Raw genomic sequence first — 16,830 nt, 5'->3', positions numbered from 1 at the left:
CGTTGTCATGTTGTTTCGTAATTGCAATATTTTAATTATTTTTGGTGATCGTTGTTCAATTCAATCTCAGTTGGGCTGACTTGTTTCACGCCCTGCGCTCTACAGAATGAAAACCAACTAGGCAGGCGCGTTCAGCACACTACAGCATCCAGGTTTGCGCAATGGGACATAGCCTAAACCACGTGGTCCGCTTGACATTCTCGGTGAAAGTCTGAACTTCCGACTTGCACGACTATCATCTATCATCGTCTCTACCACCACCACCTCGATATTGTCCTCAAGGGGAAAGTCGGCCGCGTAGAGCAAACGAGTCACGACAGGAGCTATCTCAGCAGGCATCAATGGCCTCCCTACGCGATGCATTCGTGCAATATATATCGAGAACTTCCTACTTCTCATTATGCGCTGATATAGCCTGTGCCTGTCTCACGGTCTACATCCTTTCGGCATTGAGCACATCGAATAGCCGCCTTTACCCTCCCGGTCCTCCGGGATGGCCTATCGTAGGCAACGCGTTCCAACTTCCCCTTGGTAAACACTGGCTACTGTTCGACAAATGGACGCAAGATTATGGTACGGATTGTCTGATATATTCCCAAATGTTTCTGAAGGGATGGGGCTGATTTGATGATGAATTTAAAAGGTGATATCTTCAGCATTTCTTCCTTGGGAGAGACGACGATCATCTTGGGATCTGTGAAAGCAGCAATCGATCTGTTGGATGTACGAGGTCAGTCGAGTCTCTGAATAAACTTCGCGACGCTTCTTCATCTATGGTTTCAGGCAACATCTACTCAGATCGTCCGCCGGCAACCATGGCAGGAGATCTGTACGCAGCGCGCTACCTCATTCATTTGTGAAATGTCACCAAAGCGTCAAGCAGTGTCGGTTGGAATCTTGGACTAGGGTATGCCCGATTTGATCCTGCTTCTCCTCAACCTCTGTCCAGCAAGTCGCTGTTCCCTGTGTCCTCTAACGCTCGCTTCCGCGAACTGCGAAGAATCTTTCATGTCTCAATTGGCCCTCGCGCATGTAAAAGACCAGATTTAGTTATAATGCAGGAAGAGGAACGTGCCAGGCTTCTGGGGAGGCTGCTTGCAATTACAAAGAAGGATGAAAATGGGCTTGACATTGGACATGTTATCAGGGAGTAAGCTTCAATTCGCCGTCTTCGAATTTGTGATTCACCGATTCACTCTGGCTATGTTGATAGATCTACGGGATCCCTGATTCTGCTACTCACATACGGGTATAGAATCACCAGTGCTCACGATCCCTTGGTGAAGATCGTCGAGGACGCGATGTTGGGATTCGCACGTGCTTCAGAGCCCGGTGCTTTCTGGGTAGACCGATGGCCGATCTGTAAGCTCTGCGTTTCCTTGCCGTGTTCAACTAACCTTAGCACAACGTCAGTGAAGTACATTCCTGCTTGGTTGCCGTTTGCAGATTTCCGACGCAAGGCCAAGCTCATGCGAGACGACAGGGAAAAGCTCTACGATCAGCCGTTCGACTATGTGAAGTCACAATTGGTCAGTCTGGTCTAAAGTTCTTATTCCTATTCTCGTAATCTTGACCAATCAAACCCCTATGACCTCAGCGAGAAAATAGAGCTCTGACATCTATCGTGTCAACGTTTATGACTTCCGACGAAGATGATCACAGCGGGAAAGAGGAATCGGAAATACAGGCGGAAGAGGAACTGGTTAAAGCAGCTGCAGCTTCTCTATACTCAGGTTTGTCTTGATTTGAGTCGTCAAGTCTTTGAAATGAACTCCAGGTTTTCAGGGGGTGCCGAAACGGTAACGGCATTGCACCATCATCTGCCTATGAAGCTGATCATCATGTGTGCGGTCGCAGACACAGTCGTCACTAATGTCTTTCCTTCTAGCGATGCTGATTTACCCTGACGTACTTGCAAAAGCACAAGCAGAGATCGATGCTTACCTAGGTCCAGCTCGTGAAAGTTATACGTGCAGGATGCCCGCGATCGAAGATATACAGGAATTGCCTTATATCAGTGCTCTTGTGAAGGAAGTATGGCGCTGGAACCCTTCAGTCCCCCTTGGTATGTTCGAATCTATTTCCGAACTTCTCCAAAGCAAACAAGAATCCCCAAAAAAATTGGCAAAACTTATCCCGATGTACCTTAGGATTAGCGCATCGCCTCACTGAGGGCGATGCTTATCGAGGATATCATATTAAGAAAGGGTCAACAGTATACGCGAACATCTGGTCAGTATATTGGATGACCTGCGCACTCATGTTATTTATGGCGTTTATGTATGCACAGGTCAATCCTTCACGATCCCAAAACATACCCTGCACCATTCGAATTTCGGCCTGAACGATTTCTCGACGAAGGCGGCCAACTCAGAAAGCTTGAAAAATACGAAGACCCAGGCTGGATTGCTTTCGGATTCGGTAGGAGGTAAGCTGGATAACAACAAATGATTTGACCATCTGATTTGAATGCCAACGTTCATATTTTCACTCACAAGGATCTGCCCGGGAATGTTCCTCGCAGAGAACTCAATCTCCCTCATCATCGCATCTTTGCTTTATGTCTTCAATATTGAAAAGGCAAAGGACGTAGATGGTATGGCTCTCGAACCGGAGGTGGACTACGACGGATTCATCTGGTATGTTTTTATCTGACCTATCCAGAGGATCTGCCTTTCAACGCGAGTCTTCACACCTCAAGTCATCCGAAGCCTTTCAGGTGTCGAATATCCCCTAAATCGAGATCTGCGGAGGCATTGATCCTGCGGGAACTTCCCGTGCCCTCCGAAGACTTGATATTGAAGTGACTTTTAAGTCTGCTTTCACGACTGTTGAATGATGAGCGTAGCGATTTGTCGTCGAATGATAGAATAGGACAAGTTGCCTCTACCAATCAATGGTTGCGTCCGCAGAGCCGCGGCCCCTCTCGGCCTTCTCGGACGTGTAAGCGTTTCTCATCACGTGAAAGCGTCTCCATTTCTGGCCTACGCGTCTTTGTTAGAGGCGTCTTGACGAAACGGGTCTTCTGTGGTGGTCTCCTAACGACCTTCTGTCCCTTCTCGTCGGCGCCTATAATCTCATCTCTTGTTCTCTGACTACCATCTCCTGCATATCTCCTGCCTATATAGCTTGGGGTGAGCCAAGCGGACCATATCACTTGTTATGCGTCTCGATACAGCCATCAGCTTCGTGGCGATTGCAGGGTTGGGTAGCTTGCATGGCGTAAGTGCGTGGGGTGCTGCTGGTGAATTCTTTTTTCCCCTCTGATCTCTGGTGTAGTCCATTCGCTGGTATCATTATTGTTTGAGGATACACTGGCTCAAAGAAGGCTTAGAGAATGTTCAGTCTGCAAACTAGGCGCTGACTCACTCACCTCACAGGTCATGAAATTGTCGCAACTATTGCGCAAATCCATCTTAACCCTCCCGTTGTCCCTCTGCTCTGCTCTATTCTCTATCCCAATTCGTCCAAGGACTTTTGTTATATCTCCTCCGTGGCCACATGGGCCGATAGCGTGCGCTATCGCTCTGAGTTTCGCTGGTCAGCGCCACTCCACTATGTAGGCGCTGTAGGTGACCACCCTTCGGATTCGTGCGTCTTCCCCGGTGATCGCGGCTGGTCCGGCCGACAGGGCGGCAACGTATTGGCGGGTATCCGTAACGTGACCGGCTTGCTCGAGGATTTCGTGAAGGAATCAAAAGCAGGCGTGCGTGTTCAGACTGGCGTTAAGCGGACTATAGACGATGGGCTAGGAACCGCGCAAGAAGCGCTCAAGTTCTTAATCCACTTCCTTGGTGATCTGCATCAACCTCTTCATTTGACTGGGCGAGATCGAGGCGGGAACGGGGACAAAGTCTCATGGGATGGCCGTGTCACCAGTTCGTTTCTTCGCTTGTTCTTGTCTGTCTTTGGCACCTAACCAATGAATCGTCTGTCCTTCAGATCTTCACTCACTTTGGGATGGTCTCCTCATTGCGAAGGCCCTCCGCTCTATGCCGTCTTCCTCGAACTACTCCCGCCCTCTTCCTATTCCCGCTGTCGAGTCTGTGCTGCGCGGCACTATCTACGATCCTTACATTCGTAAGATCATGTGGGAAGGTATTGGTGTGGGGGAGTACAGCACCACCCCTGGTAAATGGGAAGACGAAGTTGAACAGTGGCTCGAGTGTCCGTCCACCTCCGCACGCATTCAGATTCCATCCTTTGCCTCCGGACCTATACAGATGCTCAGCCAGTTCTTTAGGCAGACCGTCCTCGACCTTTTTACAGGTGGACGCATGCAGCAGGAGACCGACGATGAATTTCTGTGCCCGCAAGCGTGGGCTGAGCCAATTCATCAACTAAACTGTGATCTTGTGTGGCCGAAGGAGTTGGACGAGCCTCCATATGGCAACTCCGTTCGCGAAGATCCCAAGTCGGCAAGGGGGATGGGTCCTAGGAAAGGCACATATTTAGAGTTGGATACCCCGGAGTACGCTGGCAGGATCACGAATGAGTGGGTGGTGGAGAGGCTGTTGGCTATGGGCGGGATTAGGCTCGCCGGGATACTGAATGAGATTTTCGCACCATTGGTGGAGAGTGGCGCGCAGCAGGTGTGAGAACGATCTTCTAGTCGGGGAGGCCATGTGATAGATGAGTGCGCAGAAATCAGGGACTTGGATCGACTACACTGACGACATGAAATGATATGTACCATAAGTTGTGACATTTTTAACAGAGCATAAGACCGCGTAATGTACCTCATTGCATATGCCCTGTGACAGGCTCTCCAAAACCCTGCGCGCACAATTTTCGGATATTGAAGCTCTGCAGATCGAGGTAGCCTTGCCACGACTGTTCGTATTGGGTCTGAGCCAATGCCCGATGTTCAGTATCAAATATGACTCGAAAATCAACTACATTGGTAAGCCTTTGTCAATTGACACATTCGAATTTTGCACAGCGGGTGACACAGGATGACCGGTGAGTAGTCGATTCATCAGCAGTTAGTGTGGCACTGTCCATTGATTTGATCAGGTGAGAAACCGCCTTCCTAAGACGCCTGCGTCCCTGACCGCAACTGATGATCCACACCAGGATCATTCACCGCCTCCCGTGTCTATTCCGAGAAGTGTTGCTCCACTGCTGAGCCGCCGATGCCTGTGTTTTCATTTTGCCTCTCTCCAATCCCCGTCTTCAATCTCTCTCTCAGCAGGTCTTACCTTGGCCATGAGCTGATTTATTCGAGATGGCTTCAATTCTGGTCTAGATTGTCAAACTTGTCGACCGGTATAGAATCTATTTGTTTCGATCAGCCCACAAAAGTCCTGACTTTGTAAAATAGACCGGCTGATCACCCTGCTTACTGCTGTTTAGGCTACTTAAGCGCTTGGCTAGCTTTTCCACAGCTTTCTGCCCCGAATTTGCCCGGAAGACCTTTTTAAACGTCGCCCGCCCCGGGTCAATTCCCATCAGTAACTTTCATCCACGGTCATCCTCTGTTCAATTTTTTTATCCTGCCTAGAATGCCCGCTAAGGAGTGGACGACGAGCGCAGAGAAGTTGTGGTTGCAGGACCGTGTCCGCAACGAATATTTACAGCTAACTGACCAGGCACGCACCGAGTGGTGCAGAAAGGTTGTCAGTGACTTTATAGAGACCTTTCCTAAAGAAAAGCGCGAGCTCAACGGGGTCCTGGAGAGCGACGCAGAGGTCGACGAGCGATGGGACATGGTCTCGAATGTGCGTATTTTAGTATTGCTCTGTACTATTTCTTTGCTCATTCATTCGCACAGAGGGTCAAGAAATGGATCAAGAACCACCGCAAGCGCCTTGCCTACGATCTCCCATCTCCGGGCCCCCATCGGCAGGCCAATGGAATCCGCAAGGCCCCGCGACGCACGAGGGCGAAGTGCGCCCGCGATGTCATCCTCAAATGCGACGGGCCCTCTGCTGCCAAATTTTGGGAACTAAATAAATGTCATAGAGAGCGAACAATCACCAAGAACGAGAAAATGGCTATGTGGGGTACCTTCATCACCGAGCGGCTGAAACGTCCTGAGGTCATGGCACTCTGTCAGGCGAAGGCACAGGAATACAATAGTCGAACTGTTAAAACAGTATCTCCTGCCCCTCATAGCCTTATACGTGGTGATCTTTCCTCTCAGACTGATTTAGTTGGGATCGGTACAGGCGTGTATTCGGGCGACCTTTCTTCACCAGCACTGCCTGCAAGCTCGCGTGATTTGAGATCGCCTTCGCCGCCTGTTGATCTGTTCGGCTGGCCTCACAATCGAGGGCCAGCCCTCGTAGATTGGGAAGATGACTTTATGTTTTCATGCAGCCAAGTTCTCGGCGAAATTGGTTTTGTCTCTCCTCCATTTGAATATGAGCTTATCATGAATTGAAAGCCTTCTCACCGCTCGGACGTTTTTCTCCTGCTTATTATGGTCATCTTGTAATTCGGTGCGAGCGAGTCTCGCCGTTCAGACGTGTTTTTCCTGCTTGCCACGGTCATCCTCTAGTCTAATAATGTCTGTATGCTGTCTAGATACCCAATGCCTTCATTGTTTGATGTCTCCACGTAGTTACTTCTAGCACATTATATACATGTAGCCGGCTAGCTCCTTCGATGTTGTTATTTCCTGGTCTTCACAGTATATCATTCGACATGATTCTACGTACTCTAATAGAATTTGATAATGCAATATGTTTCCGATATCATCTTTGCTATTCTGAGATTTGTTGATTCTTTGTTTCTTGATCGCTAATAAGGCCATCTTGATCGACGATCTAAGACCAGACGATCGTGGGGCTGGTGGCCATGGTTATGATGACTCGCTGACTTTGCTCGACGCCGCGGCGTCACATTTAGGGCCGGATGCCACGAGTCAGCCTCAGTAAAAACGGAATTCAGGTGAATGTCAAGCTCAGTCCAAAAAATGGTCTTTTGTCATGTATCCGTTAAGAAAAAGGCGCGAAAAGTCATGCACAAGTCATAAACTGCCAAAATTGGACACAACTTTCACACGACTTCTGCACTGCTTTTATGACGGATACATGACAAAATACCGATTTTTTGACTGGGCATGCATCACTACACGATCGCGGGTCTCACGCTTGAGTAAGGCTTGCCTCTCGAAGACTACTCGAAGGACCCGATCAATCATTGCACCTAAGTCTGTCGAGGCGCTCACCTCAATCTGCCACGCTAGCACTTGCAGGCTGACCTCATTTAAGCTTCTGCACTTCGCGGTTTGGACTGAGGCCTCAGTCTAAGTCGCGAAGTGCAGAAATTGATGATGGGCTTTGGGGGTCTAGAACAGAAATTAACTGGCCCTACAATGGTACGTTATCGTTGCCTATCTTTCTCAAAGGAGCGTCGTGGCAGCTGAATGGCCATTACGTCAGGACTTGCGGACTTGCCATGTTAACGGCGGGCGAACGGCATAGTGCTGCACGGATCTCAGACTGCTTCTATTCTGATGCCGAAGTCGCTCGCCTTGTAATCTTATGGGATTAAGTTGAGAGGTCCATCCTTTCCACGCCTCCTAGGTGTGTGTTGATGGTCTTCTCTCCTACTAGAAAAGAGATCAAAGTTAATGACAGATTTCAGGTAGTCTCACTGGCAACTACAGCTTTGGCACTCACAAGCCACAGGTAGATCAAAACACTTCTTTGGCGAATGCGAAATTTGAAGACTGGATATAGTCGCAAGCCAACCAGCTACCCTGAGTGCTGCCCTCAACTTCCCTTCGTGATGTCCTTCGATAGGCGCTGAATGACATGTCATCCGACTTGGTTCCGAAGTACGAGACATGCAGAGTCGTTGGTGACTGGACGATAGCAGCTGATCAAATTCGCTGCTAAGCTACAGCCTTAGGGCGTTTAGCATTAACAATGATAAACGTCACCAAACAAAATATGTCTTTATCTCCCGGCATGGAATCGCGCACGGACACCCCTCCATCAAATTGTCCCCTCCCCCTCCCCGTTTTGCCCTTGTCTCATCCTCTTTCTTCCCCTTCACGCGAGGACCGCGAAACTAACGGCGACGCGAATGCTAGTCGGCACTAGTCTAGACCACGAAGTTCACACCTTGCGCCCATCAATAAGAGCCCTGTCTACTGCTCTGTCTCTCAAGGCTTCTGCCATTTCCCACGCTGACCCCGCCTCCTGTTAGCAAACCTGATTATGAAGTAGGCGACACCTTGCCTCCTGCGGTCCGGTTTTCTAATGCCTGACATTGGATGTCTTCGTGATCAACTTGTTTCTCTAGCTGTGCTCGTCGGCGAGTGCTGTGCGTCCCTCCCTCGGCATGTGGGCTCCGTCCCTCGACTACAGCATCGACCGTCCCTCGGCTACATCATCGACCACCCCTCGACTACAGCATCGACTATCGTCTACTTTGAACGCTACTTCCCTCCCCTCCTGTCCCTCCCCTCCTTCCTCGTGCATCTCATGTCGACCACCTTAACCGCACTGACGTTATGTATATCCCTAACAAAATTCAAAGAACAGGTCTCGTAATATCCAAGACACTCACGTTGATCGGAATCTAGCTGCTTGTTATGTATTTAGCGCATTGCACATTCCTCGTGGTCGACCGGCGCCTCGTGGGTACCAGAATAAGACGAGCTATCCCGCCTCCAGTCGTCTGGTCTACTTCAGCATGGCAGGGCAATCCTCTAGCTACTTACCTATTTCTACTCTAACTACATTCGCTGTCAACGACTTGACTGCCTCACTCTCAACTCGCTAGTTTCGTTCTTTAGCTGTGGTTGGCCCGCTGTACGACTACTGGCTATGTCACCTGGGCTCTGCACCGTATAAATCCCCGGCACTGGCGTCGTGATATTGCACACCTTCTCCAAGACCATCCGCGAAGCCCGTTTTGTGCATCAACTTCGAGGTAGAGCATATGTTTCTGGAGCAAACACTTTCTGATCTCGATTGTCTTTCTCAGAACCCACTCTCATACCAATGACAATGCCCCATCTAGAATGGACCACCCCAGCCGAGAAGTCGTGGCTCGAGACTCGTGTCCGCGCAGAGTACACATACCAAACCGACGCGACGCGCTACAATTGGTCTCGAGGGATTGCCCGAGACTTTATGGATGAATTTCCAAGGGAGAAGCGAGAGCTTAAGGGGAGGCTGGAGAGCGACGAAGAACTTGAAGAGCGCTGGCGCAAGGTAGAGACTGTACGTCGGACCTGTGATATATTATTTACCCTTGTGCTAAACATTAACCATCATCCTTCAGAGGGTCCGTACATGGATCCGAAATCACCATAATAGAGTCTTGCATGGACCTACATCCCCATCCATTTTGTCTCCGAGCCGCCGTACTCGCACTCGTACTCGGGCCAAGAGCCCGCGCGACTTCATTCTCAAAGGCGACCAGCTCACCGTCCACAAGCATTCCGAGTTGAATAAGCTGCATCGCGAAGGCAAAATCACGAAAGCCCAAAAGATGGCTCAATTCGGTCGGTTTGTGTCGGGGCGGCTCGCCCTTCCTGAAGTCAAAGCGCTGTGCAAAGCGATGGCGGACGAGTTCAACCAAAGTCGTCATCAAATCACTGCCTCCGTCGAGTCGACAGATTCTCTTCATATCGCTCAGCCGCCCGCTCCTCATCCTGAGGCAGTCGCAGGTCCTTCCTTTACACATCACTTTGAGTACGTTGCATGCATCGATGTGCCGCCACCCGATGCCCATGTTGATGATGCCTCAGATCGCTCACAGTCGACCGGACCGTCGCCTCTGAGTCTTTTAACTACTCTCATGAATTCCTCATGCTGTTGAACGACGATCATATTCATTATGCGGAGGATCTCTTCCCTGTGGAGGAGCAGGCGCAAGCGGCAGACAATGTTGTGCTGGTATGTGGATTACTTCTTTCGTTGGCGAAGCTCGCTTGTGCTGATAACATTTAGGATCATACTTATACGTACACCTTTCCGACGGACATGCTACCCACACTATTAAACACATCACCTACTATTCCTCAACCAAACTCCCCGTCTGCGCTGCTGGACGACTCGCACCCTAATGCCGAGAACTCCTTGGGCTGGTAGAGTGTGAATTGACGTCCACTCTTGGAATTGAACATAAGTATGCTCAGAGCAGACTTTCTTCTCATGATATATTGCTTGATGCAATCAATTTATTCGTTCGCGATTTCGGTATCCCTTTGCATCCGTGTTTGGATATCGATTTAGGGTCGGGTTCTGTGAACGACATCCCCTCCGAACCAAACACTCGTGTTCAAGTCATCGAACACGCCGTTCCCGCATCGTTGTGTACACAAAAGTCCATCCGTATATGCATTACAATCTAATTTGCATATGCTACGTGAGCCTTCTGCGTGATTATGAGAGCCAATCAAAGGAATTTCGAGGAGCCTCCATTTGCGGAACGCAAGGGGAGGCTCAACATCTATAACGGGACATGAAAGGTGACACATGGTTGAAACCGGTCCGCCGCGGCGCCGCTTATGAATAGCATCGTGCACAAACAACGTGCTCCAAGCTAGATCAAGCCTGGACTTCGACTAGTAGCTAGTAGACACCACCCTCTCCGTGGACACCAGTACATGTTGGGTTCTTCTTCGAGCTTCCAAGGGATGGGATATGCCTCCGACGAAGCCTGTGCGCGACCATCGACGGATGCCTCGAGGCATAAGCGTGTAGACCACGTCAATGCCCAACTGCATCATTGTAAATGGCTGGTCCTTTGGAATATACCGCACATCCTTTCTCTCTTGGACACTCATCCTCGAGTCTTGTTATCCTCTTCGCATAATTAAAATGTTCCGTTGGACACTTCAAGAAGAAGAGTGGCTGCGACAGCATATGACGCGGGGCGGGTCTCAAGATCGTAAGCATTGGATGAGTTCGCTCGTCAGTGCTTTCCTGCGGGCTTTTCCTCCAAGTCGTATGAAGAAAGGCGGGATTTGGGAGACTGACGAGGAGTTTTTCGAGAGAAAAACCAGGATCCCTACGGTATGTGCTAACCTATGGAATTTGCAACATCTCTTTTCCTTTATTCTGCGTGAACTTTGCTCATCTGCTGAAGCAACATTAGAGGATTGATAAATGGGTGCGAAACCATTATCCTAAATTATGGGATCACACTTTTGACTCCCAATCACCTCAATCGGGTGAGCTCCCGTGGATGCGATTGACCCGGAAATTGGAACAGCTTCTGATCATTGACTCCTATACAGTTTCTGCTCAATACGTGGATTCTGCAGCTGGAAACAATTACGCCGGTGAATATATTTTTACTTTTGTTTCAGTTTCCGTATGTTGATCTTGTTCATAGGCGATCTCTCGTTTAAAAACACGACGTTCAATTTGGGTAGCAGATTAGCAATTCCAAATACTCCATCGTCGACGTCCGGACCACGATATAGTCACCCTACCCAGGTTTTGGCGACACCAGGAATGTCTTCCACGAATGGGTCCGCTCAGCCAACATATTTCTCTCCAGGTTCTACAGGACACGTGGCTGCTCAGTCTCCAATGTTTACTTCCTCTGCCCCCCGTTTTCCAGCCTCCACTTCGGTCTGTTTCGAGAAAATTTGGTATATACTCTTTTCTGACAAGTCTATACGTAGACAAATGTACCTCCCCAAGAGCTGGCGAATAGCATCATGAACGCCCCTCAAGATGCACAATATACCCCCTACACGAGAGATACCTCAGTTCCGAACGCTTACGTGACCTCGACACTCTACGCTGTGCCTTCAACAGAGGCAGCAGGACAAGCTCGTGCTCCGGTCTCTGTGCTACCCAGCGGCGACTTCACGCACGGACAACGACACGCCGCAAGCATTACCTCGGATACCCGTCATGGTCCTCAGTATACCCCCTCTCAGCACAATACCCCAGCTCATCAAACGAATGCATCAACGGTCCCAAGCGCCTACGGTGTCGTCACAGGCGCTTATATTTCCAATATGGAAACATTATACCCAACTCATGCGTCGCCATCGATGCCTGCCACGAGCCAGGTAATCCTCGTTTTATCTTTTGGGAGCCGAAATTTAATTGCGCTCATGTCGACGATTCCCAGAATCAAGGTCGCAGCCTATTGAACGGTATTGTTGATGACCGCTTGGTCGAGGCGCTTGGTGCAGAAGTGGACTCTACGGGTAGTGTGTGGATCAATCTCCTCGAACGCAGGCAAGATTATTCATACACTAGCCGCGCGAGAGTCGTCAGGGGCGAGCTGCATGATGTGATGTTCAATTATATTACTCGTCGCAGGCCATAGTTCCCAAGCATTCTCATGGCCGCTCTGGCCAGCAACAATCCTCGTGCTGCTACCTTATCCCTTGGTTTTCTAAGCTTTTACTTTGCAGGTTATCAGTTGTAATTTATCCCCCAGTCGCTGTTGTTCAGTCGCTGTTGAAGAGCTCGCGTGGCATCTCCTCTGTACTAGGTCTCTTGTAGCAGGAGTACCGGTCTGACGGGTTTCTTTTATATGCTACAGACTTTGATTGAATATTTATTAGTAGGACTCTTGTGGCCGGAGTTCTTGTATCAGGTGTTGCCACGGACTTCAGGTTTTTATCGCGAAAGTCTTACTATAACTCAGCTCTTGAATATTTATTTGAAACAGATATATCGTCAAGGTGATCATTTACCGAAAGACATCTGGCTCTGTAATGGATTGCAGGGACACAAGTCCGGGTTTCATTACAATGACCAAAACTCAACCAAAGCGCGTGCGAGATGCTCAGACAACGCAGTGATGAATGACTTTCTCGCAGGCATGCAGTACTCGTATGATGAATTTATCGGTCAAACGGAAAGACATCAGCTCCGGTGGCGATGTAGCTCGAACAGATGCTGTCGTAAACTATAAGTGGGTGCGAAAAGAAGGTGAGGGTAGATTGTAGATTGTCATAAATCTGGTTAGTGAGGAGCCCGTCAACGCCGTGGTCCAGAAATGTATCAACCAGTGGAAGAAAGAGTGACTCGCCATTCAGGGGTCTTGCGGGCTGCTTTCCCTTTCTGAAGAGCTTCGGAGGGACGTGGTTCGGTTCAGATAGATCAGCCCGCATCTCGTCTTCGGAAACGAGGCCCGGGATGTCATCGTCATCCATATTATCATTGTCCGTCGAAGATTTCTCTGTCTTCCAAAGATGTGGACTTGGAATCGGGATGGGCCTGCACGCATCCGTACGAACTTCCTCGTTAAATTGGCCTTTATCTGATTGATCGTGTGGAACAAGCTCCGATGTCTCGTTAAGATGAGCCGGGCTTGTTGATGGCGAGTGATCCTCTTTATCTGGTAGAGTATCTTTGACGATGGGTCCTGTGAACAAAGGGAGATATTGCGGCGAGATAGTAGGCGCGGAGACACCTCCATACCATAGACCAGATACAAGCCCGGGCCACTGATTTGTTTGGAGATGGTATCTGTATTGGGAACCGAGCTGTCTCTATGAAGGGTGTGAAGTTACGAGCGCACAGCGCCAAAACCAGTGCAACAAAGACTTGCCTGCTTGGTTGATTCGTGCATTTCATCGAAGGAGCTGACTTATATATATCATGATCAGCGACGGAGTCCCCCACGCTCTTATCAACGTGTCGGCGTGTGCTGCTAACGACTCAATTATTATGACCGTGATTAAGGGATATAGCTGATCAGATATACCTGCGTTCATCCAGCGGAGGCGTTGAAGACCTTGAGCGCCTGCGTGACGGACTCGAAGAGCGAAACTCCAATGTAGCACCCTCCAGATGTTTCAAAAGGTCCTGAGATAAGCTTTGAGTATTGACGTAGAAATTTTGTTGTCTCCTGTTACAATTGATTGAACTGATGAGAAACGAAATTCAAACGAAAGTAAATCCTACTTTTGCAGAGAGCAGTCCGAACGACGCTTAGCATCATCACATTGAATCTCTGTCTGCTCCGCTGGTCTGAATGAGCTAACGGCAGGCTTGGCCTTCCTGGTCTGTTCCTGGGCCATCTTACGGAATTTGGCGTTGACTTCCGGAATTTCTAGCCTTTCTGTAGCAAATTTGCCCAGTAGGCTCATCGCCTGTGCCTGAGTGAGTAGATTGTCCTTCCGGAGAGCATTAAGTTCTATCCTCTTGTCCTGGACCGCGGCGTCGTACTTGAGCAAAAGGTCTCGCGGCGACTTCGAGCGTGCACGCGGGGGAGACTTAGGAACCGAGATAGCCTTCGCCGTGTATTTGTTTGACTTTGGATGGTCCAGGATCTGCGCACGATGATTCTTGATCCACTTCTTGATCCTCTGAAATGAACCCGAATGGAAATTCTAGTAAGCGCTGCTGTCATTCGACGGTGGCTCATAAGCCGCACAGGTACAGATCCAAAAGTGGTCAATTTTGAACATCCTCTGTGCAGCCGAGTGTGTTCAAAGTCGAACATGTTTGTCTGTACGTGAAGCGGACAAGAGGGAAGATGAAAATGATCGTACCTCCGGGGCTTTATCCCATTTATCGCCCTCGTCCCCCTCCATGAGCCTGTCGAAATCCCCGTCCGTAGGTGTTGGCACATGCTGGAATCGATCCTTGAAGTCCGTGATGACCTGCCGGTACCAGTCAGGGCGAGTAGCTTCCGACTGTTCAGGATATTCCTCCAGAACACGTTGCTTCAACCATAGTTCCTCTTCGAGATCCCACCTGAAGCTGGCGGCAGGCATTACGGAGACGATGGTTGATCTCAACCGATCTGGATCGATCTGCCAGATATGATAGCGGAGACGAATCTAGCTGCCGGGGTCAGCGATTCGCAGGAGGGTCGCCTTTGAGCCAGCGATGCAGGTCCTACAGTCCATGCACGATACTTATATGTACGGATTTTTTCGGCCTCGTGCTTGCGTGGCACTGCATGGTGCGCCGCAGCGGCGTGCAATCAATGAGGCTGGTCTGGTCCGTGGAAGTTTCAACATAAAGTCGTGTGAAAGAACGGATCTTCACAATCTTGTGACCAAAATCTCGACATGAGCAAAATATCAGAGCGTGTTTTGCACAGATTCTGCTCAATTTGGGCAGAGTCTCGGGAGGGAAACGGCTGGAATTGCGAGCTCTCAAATCATTCTGCTACCACTCGTGCATTCCTAGGCTACTTCCAAATCACACACCCTTGCAGATAGTAGGCATTTCGGCCTGAATTTGATATCTTTTCAAACTCAGCTCACCCACGTGCAAAGTAGCACTTTCAGGTTAAGAGAAAGCTCAAAATATCATTTACGGGCAGCCTTGATGCTCAGAAAGGAATTTAATTGACATAGAAAGGTAGAAGCATAGAATAATAGTGATGAAAAGATTTGAGCACAATGGATGGTGTTTTGGGCTGGACTCGAACCAGCGACCGGAGCAAAATACAACCATTCATTCCAACTCGCCTATTGCACCAAACAAAAATATATCTAGTGGGCACTATATATCTAGCTGGTAAGCATTTTCCCCTTGTGCGTCAGGTTAGGTGTCACATTCCTCGCAAAGTCCATCATTTGAGAGCGGCAAAGTCCATCATTTGAGAGCGGCAAAGTCCATCATTTGAGAGCGGCAAAGTCCATCATTTGAGAGCGGCAAAGTCCATCATTTGAGAGCGGCAAATGCCGAAATCAGTACTACCTGCAAGGCCCCAGCATTTGGAAGCAGACCTTATACACAGAACGACTATCTTCTGTGTAAGGTCAGCCACGGAGACTAGTGCATTCCCGAACATTACATTCTTGATACAAAACAAGAATTACAATCCAAATCCCATCTCCCAAAAAACCCATTACTCTCTCGGAGAGCAATTAGTAGTAATATGCGCGAACCCTGGAAAACATCGTATCGGAGCGCGACTCCACATCAGTAATCAACACTGAGCACAACAATACAGACCAGCCATTGATAGCAGTATGTCAGACGGATGATAGATGGTTAATGAATAATGCTATGAGAATGGTATGGATGGCGTCCGAGGCGACTGTGTGATGAGGCCAATGAATCGATACAATATATCATCTCAACTTGCGCGCGTGTGCAATAGAACGAATTTGTGTGCACGGTCACACTGTTATACATTGCTTTGATTCTATCTGGAGGATTGTGAGATCCAGCACTCCTGAGGAGAGCCAAGTACTCACCCTATGCATTTCGTAATCATTGGCTGAGCTCGAAAGCGGGGCTAGTTCAGGTCGTATGGGAAGTAGGGGGGTAGCGCGTTGGGTTTGGGATGATATAAGCTCATAGTCGCAACTGAGTGCGAGTCTAGGCGGCTATAAGTAAACAAACGTGGAGGTGAGTGTAGGGCGGGAGGTATTCACCATTTGGAGGCTCAAAGGGGATCGAGTCACGTTGGCTATAGTATGGCAGGGGGCCACCAACTGTGTTCGTAGGATGATACATGTTAGGTGGGAAGGTGAGAGGATACATGTTAGGTGGGAAGGTGAGAGCGCTGGGCTCTTGGGGGTATGAGGTCGTCGTAGGCTGCGCCTGAATGTGGGAAGCATTGAAAGGATCCGAGTATGCATCCCGAGCCTCACGAGAGCCGTACATATCGTCGTATCGTGGTATAAAGTGTGTTTCGGTGGCGGGAGTGTTAGGGGTGGTATAGCCATGCGATGACGCAATTGAGTAAGGATCATACGGACGAGGGTGACCAGCATAGGCCACGGGTGTTGGTCTCTCTATGAAGTCAAAGGCACCTGCCAGCGAGGACTGGAGGGATGGCAGACGACGCCGGATGGGAGTGGGCGCTTGAGTGAAATCACATTCACGCGCAGTCGGAGCATAGGATGAATCTGGCGGAAGCTCGACTGGAGAGGGTGCATCCCTTGTATCCGCGGCGTCTTGGTGCGGAACGGATATCTCG

The 16,830-nt window shown here is 49.4% G+C and overlaps 8 protein-coding genes across 8 annotated transcripts; 5 read left to right on the top strand and 3 right to left on the bottom strand.

Moving 5' to 3' along the window:
• Nucleotides 1–341: 341 nt before the first annotated feature.
• On the top strand, nucleotides 342–2,895 carry cyp55 (cytochrome P450 monooxygenase 55; the record flags this gene model as incomplete). Its single annotated transcript, XM_009553584.1, has 13 exons — nucleotides 342–573; nucleotides 644–730; nucleotides 784–829; nucleotides 884–1,150; nucleotides 1,214–1,362; nucleotides 1,414–1,529; nucleotides 1,598–1,733; nucleotides 1,786–1,799; nucleotides 1,858–2,065; nucleotides 2,151–2,232; nucleotides 2,291–2,428; nucleotides 2,499–2,639; nucleotides 2,702–2,895. The coding sequence occupies 13 exons, from the start codon at nucleotides 342–344 to the stop codon at nucleotides 2,805–2,807; spliced, it is 1,722 nt and encodes a 573-aa protein (XP_009551879.1). The 3' UTR covers nucleotides 2,808–2,895.
• A 125-nt stretch (nucleotides 2,896–3,020) lies between these two features.
• On the top strand, nucleotides 3,021–4,770 carry HETIRDRAFT_481195 (uncharacterized protein). Its single transcript, XM_009553705.1, has 3 exons — nucleotides 3,021–3,244; nucleotides 3,381–3,878; nucleotides 3,943–4,770. Exons 1-3 carry the CDS (start codon nucleotides 3,163–3,165, stop codon nucleotides 4,596–4,598), a joined length of 1,236 nt encoding a protein of 411 aa, XP_009552000.1. The 5' UTR covers nucleotides 3,021–3,162; the 3' UTR covers nucleotides 4,599–4,770.
• Nucleotides 4,771–5,504: 734 nt separating this feature from the next.
• On the top strand, nucleotides 5,505–6,385 carry HETIRDRAFT_106406 (uncharacterized protein; the record flags this gene model as incomplete). Its single annotated transcript, XM_009553704.1, has 2 exons — nucleotides 5,505–5,720; nucleotides 5,774–6,385. The coding sequence occupies 2 exons, from the start codon at nucleotides 5,505–5,507 to the stop codon at nucleotides 6,383–6,385; spliced, it is 828 nt and encodes a 275-aa protein (XP_009551999.1).
• Nucleotides 6,386–8,960: 2,575 nt separating this feature from the next.
• Nucleotides 8,961–10,055, top strand: HETIRDRAFT_330024 (uncharacterized protein; the record flags this gene model as incomplete). The annotated part of the gene is made up of 4 exons (XM_009553703.1): nucleotides 8,961–9,182; nucleotides 9,244–9,656; nucleotides 9,713–9,860; nucleotides 9,915–10,055. 4 exons carry the CDS (start codon nucleotides 8,961–8,963, stop codon nucleotides 10,053–10,055), a joined length of 924 nt encoding a protein of 307 aa, XP_009551998.1.
• An 861-nt stretch (nucleotides 10,056–10,916) lies between these two features.
• HETIRDRAFT_422400 (uncharacterized protein) lies at nucleotides 10,917–12,258 on the top strand (the record flags this gene model as incomplete). Its single annotated transcript, XM_009553702.1, has 6 exons — nucleotides 10,917–10,982; nucleotides 11,065–11,140; nucleotides 11,207–11,251; nucleotides 11,305–11,546; nucleotides 11,600–11,995; nucleotides 12,058–12,258. The coding sequence occupies 6 exons, from the start codon at nucleotides 10,917–10,919 to the stop codon at nucleotides 12,256–12,258; spliced, it is 1,026 nt and encodes a 341-aa protein (XP_009551997.1).
• A 500-nt stretch (nucleotides 12,259–12,758) lies between these two features.
• On the bottom strand, nucleotides 12,759–13,534 carry HETIRDRAFT_442219 (uncharacterized protein). The gene is made up of 4 exons (XM_009553701.1): nucleotides 13,492–13,534; nucleotides 13,362–13,432; nucleotides 12,970–13,305; nucleotides 12,759–12,898 (listed from the first exon to the last, which is right to left on the bottom strand). The coding sequence occupies exons 1-4, from the start codon at nucleotides 13,515–13,517 to the stop codon at nucleotides 12,891–12,893; spliced, it is 441 nt and encodes a 146-aa protein (XP_009551996.1). The 5' UTR covers nucleotides 13,518–13,534; the 3' UTR covers nucleotides 12,759–12,890.
• A 420-nt stretch (nucleotides 13,535–13,954) lies between these two features.
• On the bottom strand, nucleotides 13,955–14,769 carry HETIRDRAFT_412125 (uncharacterized protein). Its single transcript, XM_009553700.1, has 2 exons — nucleotides 14,438–14,769; nucleotides 13,955–14,356 (listed from the first exon to the last, which is right to left on the bottom strand). The coding sequence occupies exons 1-2, from the start codon at nucleotides 14,660–14,662 to the stop codon at nucleotides 14,276–14,278; spliced, it is 306 nt and encodes a 101-aa protein (XP_009551995.1). The 5' UTR covers nucleotides 14,663–14,769; the 3' UTR covers nucleotides 13,955–14,275.
• A 968-nt stretch (nucleotides 14,770–15,737) lies between these two features.
• Nucleotides 15,738–16,691, bottom strand: HETIRDRAFT_412124 (uncharacterized protein). The gene is made up of 3 exons (XM_009553699.1): nucleotides 16,283–16,691; nucleotides 16,103–16,226; nucleotides 15,738–16,054 (listed from the first exon to the last, which is right to left on the bottom strand). Exons 1-2 carry the CDS (start codon nucleotides 16,512–16,514, stop codon nucleotides 16,144–16,146), a joined length of 315 nt encoding a protein of 104 aa, XP_009551994.1. The 5' UTR covers nucleotides 16,515–16,691; the 3' UTR covers nucleotides 15,738–16,054; nucleotides 16,103–16,143.
• Nucleotides 16,692–16,830: the final 139 nt, after the last annotated feature.

Source organism: Heterobasidion irregulare, assembly GCF_000320585.1.
Source record: "Heterobasidion irregulare TC 32-1 unplaced genomic scaffold scaffold_12, whole genome shotgun sequence".
Taxonomy (NCBI): Eukaryota; Fungi; Basidiomycota; class Agaricomycetes; order Russulales; family Bondarzewiaceae; genus Heterobasidion; species Heterobasidion irregulare.
The sequence above is the reverse complement of the archived record's forward strand: the minus strand, read 5'-3'. Positions and strand labels throughout refer to the sequence as shown.

Bases quoted from the DNA above. Each gene is read 5' to 3' on its own strand.
- HETIRDRAFT_481195 (XM_009553705.1), top strand. From the start codon at position 3,163: ATGCGTCTCGATACAGCCATCAGCTTCGTGGCGATTGCAGGGTTGGGT. The intron at 3,245-3,380 runs GTGAATTCTTTT...CTCACCTCACAG, and splicing joins AAGTGCGTGGGGTGCTGCTG to GTCATGAAATTGTCGCAACT. The intron at 3,879-3,942 runs GTTCGTTTCTTC...TCTGTCCTTCAG, and splicing joins ATGGGATGGCCGTGTCACCA to ATCTTCACTCACTTTGGGAT.
- HETIRDRAFT_412125 (XM_009553700.1), bottom strand. From the start codon at position 14,662: ATGCCTGCCGCCAGCTTCAGGTGGGATCTCGAAGAGGAACTATGGTTG. The intron at 14,357-14,437 runs GTACGATCATTT...TCGGCTGCACAG, and splicing joins AATGGGATAAAGCCCCGGAG to AGGATGTTCAAAATTGACCA.
- HETIRDRAFT_442219 (XM_009553701.1), bottom strand. From the start codon at position 13,517: ATGAAATGCACGAATCAACCAAGCAG. The intron at 13,433-13,491 runs GCAAGTCTTTGT...CACCCTTCATAG, and splicing joins TGCACGAATCAACCAAGCAG to AGACAGCTCGGTTCCCAATA. The intron at 13,306-13,361 runs GTATGGAGGTGT...CTTTGTTCACAG, and splicing joins GGGCTTGTATCTGGTCTATG to GACCCATCGTCAAAGATACT.
- HETIRDRAFT_412124 (XM_009553699.1), bottom strand. From the start codon at position 16,514: ATGTACGGCTCTCGTGAGGCTCGGGATGCATACTCGGATCCTTTCAAT. The intron at 16,227-16,282 runs GTGAATACCTCC...ATAGCCGCCTAG, and splicing joins CCCCTTTGAGCCTCCAAATG to ACTCGCACTCAGTTGCGACT.